Source organism: Choloepus didactylus, chromosome 6 (genome assembly GCF_015220235.1).
Source record: "Choloepus didactylus isolate mChoDid1 chromosome 6, mChoDid1.pri, whole genome shotgun sequence".
NCBI classification, from domain to species: domain Eukaryota; kingdom Metazoa; phylum Chordata; class Mammalia; order Pilosa; family Megalonychidae; genus Choloepus; species Choloepus didactylus.
In genome coordinates, this window is record NC_051312.1 from 61,900,740 (window position 1) to 61,920,558 (window position 19,819).

Below are 19,819 nucleotides of genomic sequence, written 5' to 3' on the forward strand. Positions count from 1 at the left end.
ATGCTAGCAAGCATACGAAAGGCTCAGGAATACTCATAATCGCACCCTAAAGATAGCAACACTGTATTTCCTTTTAGATCCTTTTCTATGGATCATCCTGATAACATTTTTCTTTCATTCACTGAACAAAACTGTTGAAGAGCAGAGACAAATTTCCTGCTTTTGTGGGCCTTACATTCCAGGAAACCATGATTATGTGCTGTGAAGAAAATAAAAAGGGGTGATGCGGCAGAGTTAGTCCAGGACAGCCTTGCTAAGGAGGTGATGTTTGAACTGAGGCCTGGATGACAAGATACACAAAGACATGGTGTCAGAACACTTCAGACAAAGACAGAAGCAAAAGCCTAGGCCCAGGTGGGAATGAGATTCATGTATTCCAGGAACAGAAAGAAGGCCAGAATACAGTAAGGGGAAGTAAGGGGAGAGCTGAAGCCAGAGGGGGAAGAGAATGAATCACACAATACCTCACAGGCCAAGGCAAGGATTTTGGATTTTACTCTAAGTACAATGAAAAGCTAGTGGAAGGCTTCAAGCAGAAGAAAAAAAAGAAATTGATTTGCCTTTTCAAAACATCAGTGTAGTTCCAAGTTGGGGATCAACTGGAGGAGGTTAAAAGTTGAAGTCAGGAGACCAGTTAGGAGGCTGGGTTGAGGGTGACAGCTGTGGAGATGGAGAGAAGCAGACCAAGTGGAATATATTGTGGAGGCAGAGCAGGACTTGGTAATTGCAGGATGTGGGAAGTCAAGAAAAGGGAAAAATAAGGCTGACACTTGTTTTTTTGTGAGGAACTGGATTGCCATTTTAGCAAGAAGAGGAAAAGAGGAGGAGGAGAGACAAAGATACGACAGATGACGACTGAGTGCTAACGAGCTGTCAGCCACTGTTCAAAATATTTTACATGTACTAACTCATTTAATCATGAGGCGGGCATTATCACAATTATTATCCTCATTTTATATATGAAGAAGAGAGGTAAAGCAGCTTGTTCAATGTCATAACTATTGTGTGGTGAAGCTTGAATTGAGCCAGGCAGTTTCACCTTTAACCAGTAGCTATATATAATCATATATAAATATTTTCCTAAAAATGGGACCATACAACAGTTACCATTTTATAACTTCCCACAGTTAGGTTGTTTTAACTAAAAAACATTAAGAGCAAAAACAACTAGCTTAAAATGAATTTATATTTAGAAAAGGAAAAAGACAATTTCTGAAAAATGGGCAAAAATGCTTAAAGATGCTAAATGGTTACAAAAATCTCCCCTTTATTCACCAAAACTACCAACTGGAAAAATGACTCAAGATATTTATTATTTATTTTCCACCAGTTCTCATTTTAATCAAATTACTAGTTTGACCAATTTTCTTTCAGCCAAATCATATGCTACTGAAACCCCTCCCTCCCACCAATTCTAAAGATTTTGTTATGTGGCAAGTAACATTAACTGCTCAATGGAAATCTGTGACACCAGCTAAACAACAACAGAAATTACCAGTTAAAATAGAAATGCAATAATCAGCCATGCTAAGACAAATATACACACCTTGGAAACAAAGATGTCAGAAAAAACAGTATTACTAGAAGACTTCCTTTTAAAAGCCAAGAATCTGAATTGAAGTCCAATATGCATCCAACAGCCCACATGGTAATTACAGAAAGCATCAGCAGGAGGAAGAGCTATTAAGAGAGTCAGAATTTTAGAAATTTATGCATTTTACTTCTTAGGTATATAATAATAATTAGTTCCAAGAACTACTTCCTAAGTATATGATAACAATTAGTACAACAGCAGAAATAACATTTTTTCTTTAAAATTGCTAGTTGATAAATATGAAATTTGAGAAATTATAAATTGTGGTAACAATCTTTTAAAAGTCCTACATTTTATAAAATGTTGCTTAAACATATTTTTCTTTGATTTTGTCCCCCCAAAGAAACTGTGGTCTTTTTAGAAAAGTGCTGATGAAAGCTGAAATTTCTAAAAACAATTTCTTTCAAATGGCCCTGTATGTCAGAAAGCATGAAGCTAAAGGGAGTACACAAAAATCAATATACCCCACACTCAATGAGGGGAGTATAAGAGTTCCAACTTGGGCATGAGATGGTGCCATGTCCTGTGATAGGAAATAAAAAACATTAGAAGGAACAGGTCTGCAGAAAAGATGAGTTTAGTTTGGAGCACATGGAATTTTAAATGCCTATGGACATCTAGGAGACATCCAGGAGGCAGTGAGAAAAGCAGGTCTGTTTCTCAGGAGGAGACCTGGGATTTATCAGTATATAGGGGGTAAAGCCATGAATGAACATCCCAAGGATTGTGCAAAGACTGAAAGGGGCTGAATCTTGGTGCACACAAATACTCAAGGGCAATAAGCTAAGTCCTCAAAGGTACCCAAAAAAGAGTGACCAGAATTATCTGAAAGGCAGGGTGAAAACCAGGAGAAAGAAAGGTTTCAGAGAAGGTAAGTCTCAAGAATGTACTAGTCCTAGATGTCAAATGTCCCATGGAGGTCAGACTGAAACATGTCCTCAGGATGTTAATGATTCAGGTTTATTTTGGCAAAGATAAAAGAATAAAATGTCTATGAAACAATGATCTGATGGTCTGCACTAAAGTCAGACATCACATTTGGAAATGCATTCTCTTAACTACAATATATACGGCCCTGAAAGCAAGCAGGTCTTTTGGAACAGCAAAAAGGAAAAATGTATTTTGCCCTATAATTTTCAATTTTTACTTCTTTAAACCATATTTCAATGTTCATCAAATCTTTAAAATGCCTCTAATTCTAATTTCATGATGACACAAAACGAGCAAGTTCATATTTGAAAAAAAGTAAATTTAGAATCTGCAAGCCACATAATCTCAGAATGCTGAAATAAGAATTAAATATGGATCTCAAAATTCTAATCCCAGATATAACACTCTTATAGATGAGCCACACTGTTTATCCAACAAATATTTGCATGCATACTATATGTCAGGCACTGGGACACATCCATGATTTTAAGGTCTTTCTCTCTCAGAGTTTAAATTACAGCACAAAAAGATAGACAAATAAACATAATAAGTGAATTTTACAGTATGTAAAAAGCTGAATCACATAGGACTTTGTAGAGCATCGTAAGAACTTTGGCTTTTACTCTGGCTGAAACGGAGATATCATGCAACTTTGAGCAGATGAGTGACAGGATCTGACTTACATTTTTAAAGATTCTATTTGGCTGCTGTGTTGACAAGAGACTGGGGCTGGTGGTGAGTGGGGGCAGGGAGATCTGTCAGGAGGCAACTACAGTAATCCAGATGAAAGATAATGGTAGCTAGACCAAAATGGCATTGGTGGAGTGGTAAGAAGTGGTTAAGATTCTGGATGTTTACAGTAAGCAGTAAAGCAGAATTAGCCAACATGTCTTTCAAAGAGACTGGACATGTGGCATGATAGCGAAGTTGCAAAAATGACTGGAAAGCTGGAGTTGCCACCTAATGGGCAGGATATGAATGGAATAGTTGAGGGTGTGGTAGGGAGGAGATCAGGGGTTTGGTTTTGGGTTTGTTAATGCTAGAAATGTCTATCAGCCACTGAAGAAGAAAAGTCAAGTATGTAATCAGACATATGAGTCTGGAAAAGTCTGGAGTAGAGAAAGAAACTTGAGAGTTGTCAACATATAAACAGCATTTAAAGGCACCAACTCACAGGCGATTACTAAGGGAATAAGTAGATAGAAAAGAAGTCCAAGGACAAAACACTGGGATACCCTATGAATAAGAGGTGGGGGAGAATTGGAGAAGTTGGCAAAGGACACTAAGTGGCAACTGCTACTTCATTCTCTCCTTCAATATATCCAAATGCAAAATAGGTGTAGTATTCGTGATGATCCTCTGCGTAGACATCCAGAATCACTCTGAAAGCATAATTACTAACCTTATTAGATAACAAGATGGTGCTACATTTGGAAGATGAGATCTACCATATCTGAAAATATCAGATAGTGGAAATCAATCCAATATCCCATTTTAACAATAGGAATTATATTTACTACTATGTCTTATATTTTGTTAGCCATTCATGAGAATAAGCTGAACTTCCTAACTTTTCTATTGATGAGTTCACTTTAAAGTTTAGAATACCACCACTCAGAAGTATTGCTAAGTTAAAATAAGAATAAAATTTGGGTTTCACCTCCTGTGCCAGTTTGAATGTATTATGTCCCCCAGAAAAAGCTGTATTCTTTGATGCAATCTTGTGGAGCAGACATTTTAGTGCTGATTAGACTGGAATCCTTTGAGAGTTTCCACGGAGATGTGACCCACCCAACTATAGGTGATAACTCTGCTGAGATCATTTCCATGGAGGTGTGGCCCCGCCCATTCAGTGTGAGCCTTGATTACTGAAGCAGTATATAAGCTCAGACAGAAGGGGCGAGCTTGCTACAGCCAAGAAGAACACTTCAAAGAATGCACAGGAGCTAAGAAGAGGAGCTGCAGATGAGAGACAGTTTGAAGATGGCCATTGAAAGCAGACTCTTGCTCCAGAGAAGCTAAGAGAGGACAAACCCCCGAGAGCAACTAGGAGTGACATTTTTGAGGAACTGCAGCCTAGAGAGGAACGTCCTGGGAGAAAGCCATTTTGAAACCAGAACTTTGGAGCAGACACCAGCCACATGCCTTCTCATCTAACAGAGGTTTTCCAGACGCCACTGGCCATCCTCCAGTGAAGGTACCCAATTGCTGATGTGCTGCCTTGGACACTTTATGGCTTAAGACTGTAACTGTGTAACCAAATAAACCCCTTTTTATAAAAGCCAATCCATTTCTGGTGTTTTGCATTCCAGCAGCATTAGCAAACTACAACACCTCCCAAATAAAATTCCAGGTGTTTTATTTTGTGAAGTAACATTATATTATATACCTGAAGTTTGCAACATTGTCATTTTTAAAGTCTAACTCCACATGGTTCTAACAAAACATTTTGAATGTTACTATTTTTCTTTTGAAACAAAAAATTTTTCTATAAGCTACAGGCTTTCTAAGAAATGCTTCTATAAAATTCTTTGTAGAAGATACATTTCCTTTTGTTTCTCTAAGAATCAAAACCATTTACATTTCAATTCATTCATTAAATAAATGTGAAAGTACTCCATAAGATTTACAAGGTAACAAAGTTTTAGAGCCACTTAGTTGAGGACTAACAAAAAATAGCCAATAAAAGTGCCAAATTTCCAACTTTGGTTGGGGATGCATGGGAAAGATATAATTAGCAGATATAATGCAGCACTAAGCTAACTCCCTGGTTTCCCCTGAGGACCTAAAAAACAAAAACAAACAAAAAAAAATTCTTATATCCCATAAAATGGGCCCCATATGAAAATACCTCGCATTTCTGTAGCCACCTCCAAAGTCTGAACTTTTTGTTGGCTCTCATTTTGGCTTCTGTTTTTATCATGTGAATGATGAGTTGATTTTTGTGTTGGAGAGCCATATCAAGAGGTGTTTCTCCCTTTAAAAAAAAACAAGTGAAAAACTTCAATTACATTTTCAATATATCATGGATGCTAAATATTAAAAGAAGACTCACCAGAATTAGACTCAGCACATTTATTCAAAGGTTAGCCAGCTATTATTATTTATATCTATCTTGTGGTAACAGAAAACAAATACTAGCTTATCTTTACATTAATTTATCAATCTTCTAACTGAAGACGTAATAAGCTAAGGGAGATAAATACCTGGTCATACCTTAACATTTTGAATATCAAGGCTAGAACCAGCTTCCAAAAGTTTGTCAACTGCATTAACATTTCCTGCTGCAACTGCCCAGTGAAGTGGAGTGTTTTGTTGTACTTTATCAACAACACTGAGAGAAGGATTAAACTTTAAAAGAAATCCAGTGGGTTCCGGCCTGTCTCAAAACAATCAGATACCAAGGTGCATTAATAAAGAGTAATACAAATTGCATCTGCAAATTATGAAGAGTGATCGCAAATAATGAATTTTTTAAGTTAATACAATTAACCAATCACCAGGTATTTTGAACACTTGAAGATCTTCTTTGTGAAAAGTATATTCTAGGTACTAAGGGAGATTAAAAAAAAAAAAAAAGTAAAGGACATGAAAAGACGCTCAACATCATTAGCCATTAGGGAAATGCAAATCAAAACCACAATGAAATACCATCTCACACCCACCAGAATGGCTACTATTAAAACAAAACAAAAACAACAAAAATAGAAAATTACAAGTGTTGGAGAAGATGTAAGAAACAGGAATACTCATTCATTGTTGGTGGGAATGTAAATGCAATCACTGTGGAAAACAGTTTGGTGGTTACTTGGCAGTTCAAAAAATAAACAAAGAATGACTATATGATCTAGCAATCCCACTTCTAGGTATATAACCCAAAGAACTGAAAGCAGGGACACTAACAGACATTTGCACATCAATGGTCAGAGTGGTATTATTCACAATCGCCAAAAGATGGAAGCAACCCAAGTGTCCAACAACTGATGAATGGATGAACAAAAAGTGGGATATACATACAATGGAATATTATTCAACTGTAAAAAGGAATGAAATTCTGATACATGTGACAACATGGATGAATCTTGAAGTTATCATCTTGAGTGAAATAAATCAACACAAAGGATAAATATTGTATGATCCCACTAATTTGAAATAATTAGAATAAGCAAATTCATAGAGTCAGAATCTAGAATATTGCCTACCAGGGGTTGGGGTAGGGGTAAAGAAAGGGAAGCCAATGCTTATATTACACAGAATTCCTATTTGGGATGATGGAAAGTTTTGGTAAATATATTGTGGTAATGGTAGCACAACATTGTAAGCATAATTAATAGCACTGAGTTATATATATGAATGTGGTTAAAATGGGAAATTTTAGATTGTATATATGTTACTAGAAAAACATTTTTAAAAAAATAAAAAAACAACACAGGACTGACTGTACAACACAGTGAACCCAAATGTAAACCATGGTCTATACAGTTAAATAGCAGAATTATAAAAATGTTCTTTCATCAATTGTAACAAATGTACTACTGGGTTAGTGGGTAGTAATATGGGACCTCTGTATTTTACGCATGATTTTTCTTAAACCTACAACTTCTCTAATGAAAATACACACATACACTGATTAATTGACAGCCTGCTATACAGATAATAAAAGGTTAAGATCAATACAATGGAGTGTTTTTTGTTTTTCAAAAAATTCTCATGTTGTTCTAATGATTAGCAGTTTTTTTAAATCCTGAATTTAACTTTGGCCAACATTAAATGCTATATTATTTATCTAATTAAATACTAAATGTACAATGTTAAATTTGAGGAGATAAACCAAAAGTAATTTCACACTCTCCCTCTGAACAATGCTTAAATAAAGCAGGTATAAATAATATCCTTAATATTTGTATATTTTAGTAAATCATGGACTAAAAGACAGAATCCATTAGAGTATTTTTGCTTTATCATCCCTTCTTTTATGACTACTCAAGAGGCTGTTTTAATAAAACAATATTCTGCTTTAGTTATTCTATCAAAATCTTTAAACATTATACCTGATTTCAGGGCTATCAATGAAGATGACAAAATGTTTTTTTAAACAAAATTCCACCCCCAGCCCCACCACCCTATGAACAACAAAGAAATGGCATTAGAACTAACTCAGTTCCTAGGGGAGAAGTTCTAACTAAAAGCAGAATCAGAAATTAAGTACAACATGGGAAACAAACTGAAAAAGGGGAAACCGTGTAGCATGTATTTGCTTAAGAATACCAGAAGTTAGAAAACATGGTGATCATTAATCACAAGTGCTTATAAAAATATACAGAACAACCTAAATATGTAAGTGCCTGATGTGACCATAGAAACAGATTCTTTTCATAGATCAGTTACAATTAATATTTTCAGAGCAGCCAACAATGATTTCAGAGAACCTCAAAATTTACTGTTTTCCAAAAAGCAGATTTATCATCTAGATTCCAAATTATGAGAAGATTTAAACTTGTAGTCATCTTTTTAAATGCAAACCAAGAAACTTCAGTCATGTACACTGGCATATGCTATGGAATTTCTACCTGTTGTGTAAGGAAATTTTCTTAATAGTAGCTTTAAAGTTTTCACCAAAGCAATCAGAACAGAGAAAATTTACGTCAATGGTGCTTTTCTAACCACAACCACATTAAAAGTTCATATCACAGTCCACAGGGTGGAAAACCTTATTTTCTTCTTCAGAATGTACTGTCATCTCACACAGACTGAGATACTTAAATCACACATACAGAAAAGAAATTGTTGAAACCAAGAAATCAGAATGAGGTAATTCAATTAAACTCACTTACCCAATTACTTTGTGAGCTGATAACATGAGAGGTGTCTGTCCATTTAAATCTGTCATATTCACACTCTATTAAAAAAAAATTAATCAATCAGCATAACTTTTCAACTATGCTCTATAAACACAAATTATCTCTCTTCTCTTAATAGAAATACTTCTTTAATACATTCAACAAGAAGTGTTCAAATATTATTTTAATAAAGGAATGTTCTAATTCCCAACTATAGGGTAAAAATCCATGGATTTCTACAAAATATTGTTAAAGGGAAAATCTGAATATATGATTTAAAGCACTGTATGATAAATGGAAGACAGCTACAGGAAAGAGAAAAATGATAACCACCACCAAATATTAGAGGCTGGAGAGACCTTGGTAAGTCATCTGGTTTAGACTGTAACTGACACCTTAATTCTTTCTATCATCTCTTACACAAAGCTATCCAGTCTCTACTTCAACACTTATAGTAACACTAAACTCCCTATCTTCTGAGGCAAATCATACTTTTTGGTCTTATGTTTCAAATAACAAAACATGGAAAGTTCTTTTCTATTTTCTGAGAAGGAAATCATATCTCCATCAGGATATGTTCCTTTTAATAATGGGTCCACGTTTGATATGTACAATAATGGTTCCAATGAAGACAAAGAAAAAGAGTTTCAATTACTAAAGATTCTTACGGGCCTTGGAGAAAAACAACTTGAGAAGAATCCCAAAGAGAAGCAGACAGGACTGCTCCTTATACATCTTTGTGAAACGAGACTCAAGAGGTTATAATTATCCTACTTCAATTGGCTGAGTCTGAGAGAAAGTGCTTATTTAGAGGGAGCACAATCATTCCAACAGCATTTGTACAAACACATTTCCACTGGTTAACAGGCGAGTCTGCTGATACATAAACTACTTTGCTACCAGAAAGCACATCGCAGGCAAGTATAGCTGACAATGAAACTCCCACTGCCAATAACCTATAATTTATCCTGTGCCATAAATGGATGTCTCTTGAGGCAAGTCATTTTTCATGGAATTACTTTAGAGAACAATAAGAAGCAAACATTCAAATTGGCCATCCATTTGGCCTTAAATAATAAAAGCAAATGATGGGTTAATTTAGTGATCTTAACATAGAAACAGCAGTTGGATCACAAAAAGAAAAATACAGGCTTTGAAGTCATGTTTTTTAAAAACCCTGCAAATTACCGGGCTCACATGGAAAACTATTATAGGCTCATAAGTTTGAGAAACATCTAGTTATATGTCCCTGAACTAAATGACCTCTCCTTTTCGCTCCAATGAAGCTGGAAAAGCAGTATTCAATAGCTAAACTTTCTAAGGCTAGTGTAACTTCCACTTTAAAAATAAAAACAGACTACTAATAATCTTCCCAACCTCTTCAGATTTACAATAGCTGGTGTATAAGATACATTTCAAAATATACCTGCCCCTTGGAGATTAGATATGCTATGATAGGCATGTGTTGAAATAATACTGCCAGGTGGATGCTGCTGAAACCCTCTCCATCAATGAGAGTGGGGTCTGCACCATACTGTAGTAATAATATGACCATAGGTAAATGTCCTTGTCTGTAAATAGAAGACAAAAAATTATGCTGTATTCTGCAGCATGCAGAAAAAGAAAAAAGTCCAGAAGCTGATACCCCTAAGACATGAGGGATTTTGATTAGTTATAAAGAGCATTTCCTAACAGTAAAATTTTTGAAACACTGGACACTGTACAAATGTCTTTTCCTTAGATGCTCCAAACTTTGAACTACCTTGACAGTACTTCTTAAGTGGAGGTGATAAACTTGATAACCTCCCCATCTACCATAAACTTCATGTTGCTACCATGTGTAAAGAATTTTATATGACTAATATACCAACAATGAAAACTTTAAAACCACTTAGATGTCACCGTTGCTTTTTTAAAAACAAAAACTCATGAGCCAGACATGGAGAAGTACAACATTCACAGATTGCAGGTATACTGTGAGAATATTATTCTTAGGCACTATATGCTTATACAAGAATGTGGTTCAACTTCCATATTATCTTTTCCATGTAAAGCACTGTATCTCAATAGCTTAAAGGTGATGAGTTAACCCTGGCTAGAGTCTTCAAAACTCTTGGCTATGGAGACAAGATTCAACTTCTTGTAAAAAATGAACAATTATTCACTTTAGTGTCAGGTTCATAATAGTGCCATCACCCACAGAGGGTGGAGTTAAAACTAAATTAAATTAAAATACAAGATGTCGTTCAGTATCAGGAAAGCACTTATAACTTCAGCTTCAGCTAGCCAATGAATACTAGAGAAAAGAGAACAGTGACTGAACAATATAAACATTCTAATAAGTTGACCTATTCAAAATTTCTTGTTTATCCCGCAACAACTTTCAAAATAGTTGGTTCATTTCACCCTAAAAGATATAGAAATATGCTTTACATTTCCTTTGGATTTGAGAGGAAATCCACCTCTCTGAAATAAAATAACAGCTACAAAGTTTCCAAATGGGCATCTGTTATAGACTGAACTGATTAAGTCTAAACAGTTCACTACACTATTGCTTTTAAGTATGTGCCCAAATATAAAAGATATTTATTCTGATTATTAAAAAAAAAGCAAACACACATCCAAGTTTGATAATCATAATGAAATCTTATATTAAACACAAATAACATAATCTCTGGAAACGATTCAAAACTGCAATTTTTTTTTAAATGTAAGGGGGGGGAAGACTTTCAAACTGTCTGTAAATGTGGTATCCAATATGATGGCCACTAGCCACAGTTAAAAATTAAATAAAATTAAAAATTCGATTTCTCCATTGCACTTACCACATTTCACAGGTGGTTAGCGGCTATAAAATTGGACAACAAGAATAGAATATTTCCATCATCACAGAAAATTCTATTGGAAAGTGCTGGTCTGTAATTTTCAGAAAATGAACTTAAGTAACTTTTGATTTTGAACAATAATTTCAATGTTTAAAGAAACCTCACCTGATGGCCCAGTGAAGAGGAGTTGAATTCAAATCTCCACCCAACTGATCTACAACAGCACCTTTTGAAATATAAAACCTGTTTAAAGCAGACACAAATTAAATAAGATTTAAAACTCAAACTTCATAATTTGAGAAAGAAAACACTAATTTTTTTTAGTAACAAACATGTTTGAAAACAGAAATTACAATAACACTCCTAAAACATCCGGATCTGTACAAGTCTGACAGATAAACACCACAGTATCAAATAAATCCCCAGTGAAATATTCTTAGCATCTAAGTAATTACTCTTACTGTAATTAACTTTAAATTATAACATATACACCAAACACATGATATCTACTGCATATTCTAACTATCACTACCTCTGAAAATAGTTTATATTCAAAAGATTTAGGCTCTTACAGGTATTACACTTCTTAACTTACAAGGAAAAAGGTGAAATTACATCACTTTTAATAGCTTAAAATTAGAATTACTATGGGGGAATAAATCCTAAATGAAAAAAATAAATCTAAAATCATTCCACAAAAGTTAAACATTTTCTGTATAAAACATTTTCTGTATAAGGTAGTAAGATTGATTTTCTTCTGTGGTTTACAAGAATTAGTTACATTACTTCAAAGTTGTACTTCATATATCATATCATCTAAATAATAAATGAGTTTATTTTCACAAGAAAGAAATTAGCAGTGAGGGGAATGTGTGTTAGAATATTTTAACCTTTAAATTTTCATTTGCTTAAACTGCAAGAATTTTAAATACATATAATACAAAATATACACACTTCACATGCTAAGATATACAACAAAGAATCAAAAACTGTCAACAGGGAGGCAGTAGTGATTTATGAAGGGGAAATATTTTACATAATCCAATATGCTTAAAACTTAACTGTATGCCATATTTAGTTTTTTTTTTTAAAGTTATTCTCTTGCCCATCCATTCCTCCTGACATTACTTCAATGTTACTTCTTAACCAGATGAAACTTTCTATTCTGTCCTGAAGAAGTTTATGTTTTGTTTTTCCTTATAAAAAGTGTTCCCTTTTACTTCCTGAACTTTATGATGGACCCCATGGCTTTATCTCTAATTTTCCTTTTTGGACCAGACTACAGATGGCTCATTACTCATACTTGCACTTGAAGAAAAAGACAAATGAAGGAGAGGTCTAGAATTATAAACACACATTTCTCTTTAAACACATATATGCCATCTTACTTTACAAGATCCAGCCTGTTGTTAATAGCAGCCCAATGAAGAAGCGACACATTTTCTTTGTCTGGTTGCCTGACATCATATCCTGCTTCTACCAACTCTTTGCATCGTTCAAAAATTCCATATCTCAAATAAGAAAAAGAAAAGGCATTACCGATACCATTTAGAATCATTTCAAATATCAAAATTTCTTCCCCTTATCATATCTTTCAGTCAACACAGAAATACAGTAATTAACAAAGACAGATACAAAGAGGATGTACTGTAAAGCCAAACAATAGAAGTCAACTGGTTCACTTACTTATCAGATTAATCCATTTTGGGACTGAATTTGATTTTCTTAAACAAATTTTGACACTCACATTTTTCCCTCCTTCAATCCCCCCCTACTATGTGCCAGGATTGCACAGTGCTGATTCCTGACTATAATCTTATCCCTGAATCAAACCAAGCCTATGCAATGGCCTTACAATAAGGGGGAGAGACAAAAAGCAAACTTGAAATGGGGAAAATTCAACAATAAAGCGTGGACATAGTATAGATACAGCAGATATGGGAGACACATGATACATGAGCTATGTTTTACAGACTGACGAAAGGAAGGGAGAGCATTTCAGGCAGAGGAAACAGCATGTACAAAATAAGAGGTGTGAAATTGCATAGATGCTCAAGGAAATAGAACAAATTTAGCATTGCTGAAGCATAAAGCAGAAGAGAGGGAATGGCAAGAGAGAGGCCAGAAGAGGTAGACAAAGACTGCAAGGGCCTTCTTACCATGCCATTAAGTTTAGACTTTATCTACAATTCAATGGGAAATCTCTAAAGAGTTTTAAAGAGGAAAGCACTACACATTGAGTTTTAAGGAAGAGCAAATGAAGTTTATCACAGTATGGAAGATGGGTGAGGCCAGAGACTGAGACCAGTTACCCTGTACTGCAATAAAAACAGCTGAGAGGTAAGAGAAGCATACTAATGGAAAAGAAAGGATGATTTGACAGGTATTTGAAAGGCAGGGCTGTCAACTGATTGTCAGAGTGAAAAAAAGGAGAGAATTGCTTTTTTTAATGTTAAAATAATTTTTAAAACCATTCATTAGCAATGTTTCTTTCCAATAGAAACCTCATTTTAGCACTTTCTTTGAAATGTGTTTCTATTTAGAGGGACCTGAAAGTTTCAATATAACTTTCAAGGTTTAAAATCAAATCGAATGCTAGAACTTTGTTTCCCACACCATTAAATTAAAATAGTCTCTACCACACACACATAAGTGTGTGTGTGTGCGTTTGCCTTTATGACATTTTTATGGCATTTTTAAAAAGACAGAGACCCCTTATTGGGCAATGCTAGGCAAAAATATTAATGAGTAAATTGTTGACGACACACCCATATAATATACTCTAAATCTCTTAAATGTCAACTTTACATTTTATTGGGAAAAAACACTCCCCTTACTTGAGAAACATAAGAGTACACACTAATTAGGATCCTGATGGCTTAGAACACACACACACACACACACACACACACACACACACACACACACACAAAGAAACCTTAGCTCTTTTTCAGCATGCCCAAATACTAACTAAAGACCTCTTGAAAGCGTCTAAGACATGCCAGAAATTTTAGGATGGATATAAAAATGTGAGCTTTTCTTTTTTTAGAGTCCCCTTGAATATAGCCCAATTTCTCACATTTAGCATAACAGAGCTTTACCAAAAAACAGAGAAACATTTAAATGTTCCAATTCTAATAAAAGCAAAAATTTACCTTAAGAACACTCTCAATCTCACATAAATATAATATTATAAACAATATAAAATAATATTCACCTAAAGTAGTTCCCAGGCCCTCTAGAGTTCATAGAAATTAGTAATTTGAATGCTCAACGCATTGTCATTTAACTAATATAAATCACACATTAGGGTATGTTAAGACCAAATACGCTAATACGCTAAAATCTTTGCTTTTCACAAAAATTATATCAAGTTAGTATGGTGACACTACTTCCTTTCATAATGATTATAAGCCCTGAAAGGAAGATTTATATTTGACAATAAAAATAGAAAATGGACTACTAATTAATATAGTCTGAAAGACAAAATATATTTCAGAATATGTACAATGGCAAGAGGTTGGATGGATGTTAATGATCAGTGTGATCCACGATGGTGACAATGTTGAAAATAATGGCTTTAATGCAAATACCCACATATGGAAGTCTTGTTAAGAAAACTTTCAAAAGATATTTCCAGTCTCAGTGCAAGCAAAACAACCAACTATTCTTCAGTTGGTAAGAGAATGTTACCAACTGCCTTTCTCCCACTGCACCCAAGCCCAACAAGCATAGAAAGCACACAATAAATAAATACTTGTTAAAAATAACTATGAGTTCTCTAAGCTGATATTTTTCCATATGATCTACATATTTAGGTTGTAGATCATTTTAAAAGACTCATATTTGTATTTCAAATATAGTTTAATTTTCGTTTTATTTTTAATCATTCATTCACTCAACAAATATTTATTAGGCACCTAATACAAGACAAGAACTATGCAAAAGCACGGGGACTACAAAGACAAAAAAGACATGTTTTTGCCAAGAAGCTGCTCACAATCTAACAGGAGAGTCTGGTACATCAACAAGTAAGGTACACTGTATTAGGAGCTCTAATACTGGTGTGATAATCACACTTAGTGCTGGTATTAGTGAACTACCAGTATGAAGTGAGGAAGAGATACATACAGATTGCCATAAAGTACACATACAATATGATAATTCAGAAGAATATAAGGATAAACAAGCATTTGGAAAACTTACTGAGTAGCTTTTACAATATCACAGTTACTAGAGTCCTCTATAAGAGGAAGAGCTTCTCTTGCCTTTGCAAGTTCTTTGTTTTCATGGGTAGAGATGCCATGTGGACCAAATCCTGGAGTGTGGGGGCCATGGCTGTGATTCCTGCACTGAAGAGGAAGAGCAATTTGACAAAGAATTAAGAGAATTAGTGTCACATTTAATTATATAATGAAGCATTTGCTACTATCAACAATATCTACATTAATGAATTGGAATTTTTTTGAATCTTGGAGGTATACTCTCAGGGAGACTTTCTTCATCTTAATTCTTTTCACCAGAAAAGATGCTTAATATTAGAAAATTCTAAATTACATATTTTGTCATAAAACAAATGGTCAATAGAAAAGGGCCACAAAAAAAAAAAAAAAGAAAAGAGCCACATGGGTTACCTGTAGTGGATGGAGGGTCATGGCTATTCACACAGTAGGAAGGTCACCAGGCCCACCTTTGGGGAGTTGTGGTGGACACATCCTGAGGAGACTATACACACACATACAATGAACCACACTCTTGTATACTCTTTCCCTCTTGAGTGAGGATGCGGCCTGTGACTTGCTTCTAGATAACTGTATATGGATGGCAAAGATTATGGGATAATCACTCCCATGATTTCTTTATATAAGACTGTCTTAGCAAAAAAGGGCAAAATATTCTCCTGCTGGCCTTGAAGAAGTAAACTGCCATGATGTGAATGGGCCAGTAAGAATATCAGATGAACCTCAACTCTACAACTGCAAGGAGCTAAATTCTGTCAATAACCATGTGAGCTTAGAAAAGACACTGAGCTCCTGAAAGAAGAGCAGCCTGGTTGACACCCTGATTTTAGCCTTTTGATACTCTGAGCAGAAGACCCAGCTACGGATGCCTGGATTCCAGACAAACAGCAGCTAAGAGATAATAAATGAATGTTGTTATAAGCCATTAATTTGTGGTAACTTGTTATCTATCAATAGATAGCTAATACAGAAGTAACTACACATAGTAGCCAAAACAGAGAGTCTTTGATGACCCCCTAGGTTATTCAACGGAGACATCAGAGGGGGCACATCTTAGTAGTAAGAACTGAACTATACCTGGAACGAAGCCTATCCTGGAATCACTCTAGCACAGCTTAAAATCAGGCCTCAAAGAAACAGAACTGAGCAGCAAGTAACTTACTTGTCTGCAAAAACAAAACCCAAAACTCTTTACAGAAAGGCAACAAATGCCAGATACTCAACAACATAGCATCACAATGCCCAATAAAATCTCACTAAACAGACCAAGAAGCAAGAAAATGTGACCCATAATGAGAAGAAAAATCAAACAGAAGAAACAGACTCTGAAATGACAGAGGTAATATTAACTAGCAGAAAAAGAGATTAACAGCTATTATAACTATGTACAAGTATTTAAAGGAAAACATGAACATCACGAGCAAAGAAATGGAACATATAAAGAAGATCCAATTAGAACATCTACAAATAGAAAGCAATCTCTGAAATAAAAATTACATTTAATTTGTAAAATTACATCTAACCTGAGATTAGACAGCATATAACAAAAGATCATTGAATTTGCAGACACAGCAATGAAAACTATCTAAAATGAAACACAGAGGAAAAAGATTGAAAAAAAATAGTAACAGAATCAGTGATGTGGAATAATATAAAATAGTCTATATATGTGTATGTAATCAGTTTGTCAGGAAGAGTGGGGTAAGGATGAACAAAAAATTGAAGAAAAAATTTCCAAAAGTCTTCCAAATTGGGGGGACATTATAAATCCACAGATCCTAAAAGCTCAACAAATCCCAAGTTAGGAGAAACCCTAAAATGCTACATCAAGGTATAGCATAACCAAATCACTAAAACCAAAGATAAAGAGAGAATCTTAAAAGCAGCCAGAAGAAAAAAGACTTTATATCCAAAGAAAAAAAGATAATGAACTCTGGACTTTTTGTTTGTCAGAAACAATGCAAGTCTGAAAACAATAGTGCAACATTTTTAAAGACCTAAAAGAAAAAACTATAAACCTAGAAAAATTTGCAAAAATATTCTTCAAAAATAGAGATCAAGTAAAACCTTTTTCAGACAAACAAAGGTTGAGAAAATTGCCAACAGACCTACATTACAAGAAATGATAAAGGAAGTTCTTCAGGCTAAAGGAAAATACCATATGGAACTATGGATCTAACCAAAGGAATAAAGAGTGCCAGAACTGGTAAACATGTGGGTATACATAACAGGCATTTCCTCATTTTTTATTTTCTTGATGATAGCAGAAAAATAGTGGTATACTGTTGTAAGAGATGCTATAATAGTAGTTGAAGGCAGACTGTGATAAGCTAAAGATGCAACTATAAATAAATAAAACAGAGGTATAAGTAGTAAGAGATTTAAAAAAAAGTATTTAACACAAAAGAAGGCAGGAAAAGTAGACAAAATGAACAAAGAACAGAAAAGAAAGAGGAAAAAAATAGCAAGATGATATATTTACACCCAATCATACTGACAATTATTTTAAATGCAAATGTCTAAAACACCCCAAATGAAAGACAGAGACTCCTACACTGCATTAAAAAACAAAAACAATTATACACTGTCTACAAGAAAAACATTTTAAACATAAAAATGCACATGGCTTAATCTTGAGGCTTGCTCTTGTAATTTTATGGTTGTAAAGGGGAGGCTAAGCCCACCTATAATTATGCCTAGGAGTCACCTCCAGAGAACCTCTTTTGTTGCTCAAATGTAGATTTTCTCTCTCTAAGCCTAACTCTGGAAATAAATTCATCACCCTCCCCTCAACGTGGGACAGGACCCCCCAGATGCATGGGTCTCCCTGGCAACATGGGACACAGATTCTGGGAATGAGCCTGACCCTGGCATCTAGGGGGTGAGAATGCCTTTTTGACCAAAAGGGAGAAAAGAAAAGCAACAAAATAAGGTTTCAGTGGCTAAGATAATTCAAATAGAGTCAAGAGGATGTCCTGGAGATTACTGCTAAGCAAGTTTCTGCTAGATATCCCAAATGGCCACAGTGTGATAAACCCAATTCAAGAGTAGTCCCCAAAACCCTAAAGAACAACTGGATCCCTATCTGAGACTCTCTAAAAATTTCACTCACTAAGCTTATTCTTCAGAAACTGAAATCCTCCAGAGAACTCCTATGCCAGCTAAGTTCCAAAACCCAGAGGCAACAGCCGCTTCCAGAACATCGACCAGATGTGTCCCTGTGCCGGTTTGAATGTATTATGTCCCCCCAAATGCCATTATCTTTGATGTAATCTTGTGTGGGCAGACCTATCAGTGTTAATTAGATTGTAATTCTTTGAGTGTTTCCATGGAGATGCGCCCCACCCAACTGTGGGTGATGACTCTGATTGGATAATTACCATGGAGGTGTTGGCCCGCCCATTGGGTGGGTCTGAATTAAACTACTGGTGCACTATATAAGATCAGACAGAAGGAGCAAGCTTGCTACAGCCAAGAGGGACACTCTGAAGGAAGCACAGGAGCTGCAGATATGAGAAAGTTTGAAGATAGCTGTTGAAAGCAGACTCTTGCTCCAGAGAAGCTAAGAGAGGACAAATACCCCAAGTACAACTAAGAGTGACATTTTTGAGGACATAGAGAGGTACGTCCTGGGAGAAAGCCATTTTGAAACCAGAACTTTGGAGCAGACACCAGCCACGTGCCTTCCCAGCTAACAGAGGCTTTCCGGATGCCATTGGCCATCCTCCAGTGAAGGTACCCGATTGTTGATGTGTTACCTTGGACATTTTATGGCCTTAAGACTGTAACTGTGTAACCAAATAAACCCCCTTTTATAAAAGCCAATCCATTTCTGGTGTTTTGCATTCCGGCAGCATTAGCAAACTAGAACAGTCCCCTTTTCCCATAATGTCAACACCCCTTTTCAACACGAACAAGTTAGGGTGGTCACTGCCTAGACATCCCTGAAGATTGGGAAAGTGATTAAACTAGAGGAAGGGGTGGCAACCGACAAGATGGAATTTAACAAAGGATTATGAATACTGAAACTCTATATAATTTTCTTCTTCTTAGTTGCTAGGGTTTTAGAATAGCTAGAAGGAAAGAACTGAAATGGTGGAACTGTAACACATAGCAGCCTTTGAAATTTGTTCTATAGCTACCTGTTAAATTGTAATTTGAAGTTATCACCTCTTTGTATATATATTTCAAAATAAGGAAATAACTGAAACTATGGTACTGTAACTCATAATATTTTTGGAGATTTCCTATATAACTGCTTGTTAAATCATACTTTGAAAGATATTACCTTTTTGCTTATATATTACATATCACAATAAGAAAATAACTGAAACTGCGGAACCATAACCCATAACATTCTTTGAAATTTGCTAATGACTTGTTAAATTG

The 19,819-nt window shown here is 35.1% G+C and overlaps 1 protein-coding gene across 2 annotated transcripts in view; it reads right to left on the minus strand.

Moving 5' to 3' along the window:
• The window catches only part of ZDHHC13 (zinc finger DHHC-type palmitoyltransferase 13), a 58,852-nt gene that overhangs the window by 30,078 nt on the left and 8,955 nt on the right, over positions 1 to 19,819 (minus strand). Inside the window, exons 2-9 of one of the 2 annotated variants that reach the window (XM_037840020.1) lie at positions 15,396 to 15,541; positions 12,578 to 12,700; positions 11,355 to 11,432; positions 9,791 to 9,935; positions 8,359 to 8,423; positions 5,741 to 5,903; positions 5,376 to 5,501; positions 1,547 to 1,680 (exon numbers count right to left, since the gene is read on the minus strand). In XM_037840020.1, coding sequence (XP_037695948.1) covers positions 1,547 to 1,680; positions 5,376 to 5,501; positions 5,741 to 5,903; positions 8,359 to 8,423; positions 9,791 to 9,935; positions 11,355 to 11,432; positions 12,578 to 12,700; positions 15,396 to 15,541 — 980 coding nt within the window. The remainder of the gene's footprint in view (positions 1 to 1,546; positions 1,681 to 5,375; positions 5,502 to 5,740; positions 5,904 to 8,358; positions 8,424 to 9,790; positions 9,936 to 11,354; positions 11,433 to 12,577; positions 12,701 to 15,395; positions 15,542 to 19,819) is intronic. The other variant, XM_037840021.1, reaches the window with a different exon arrangement.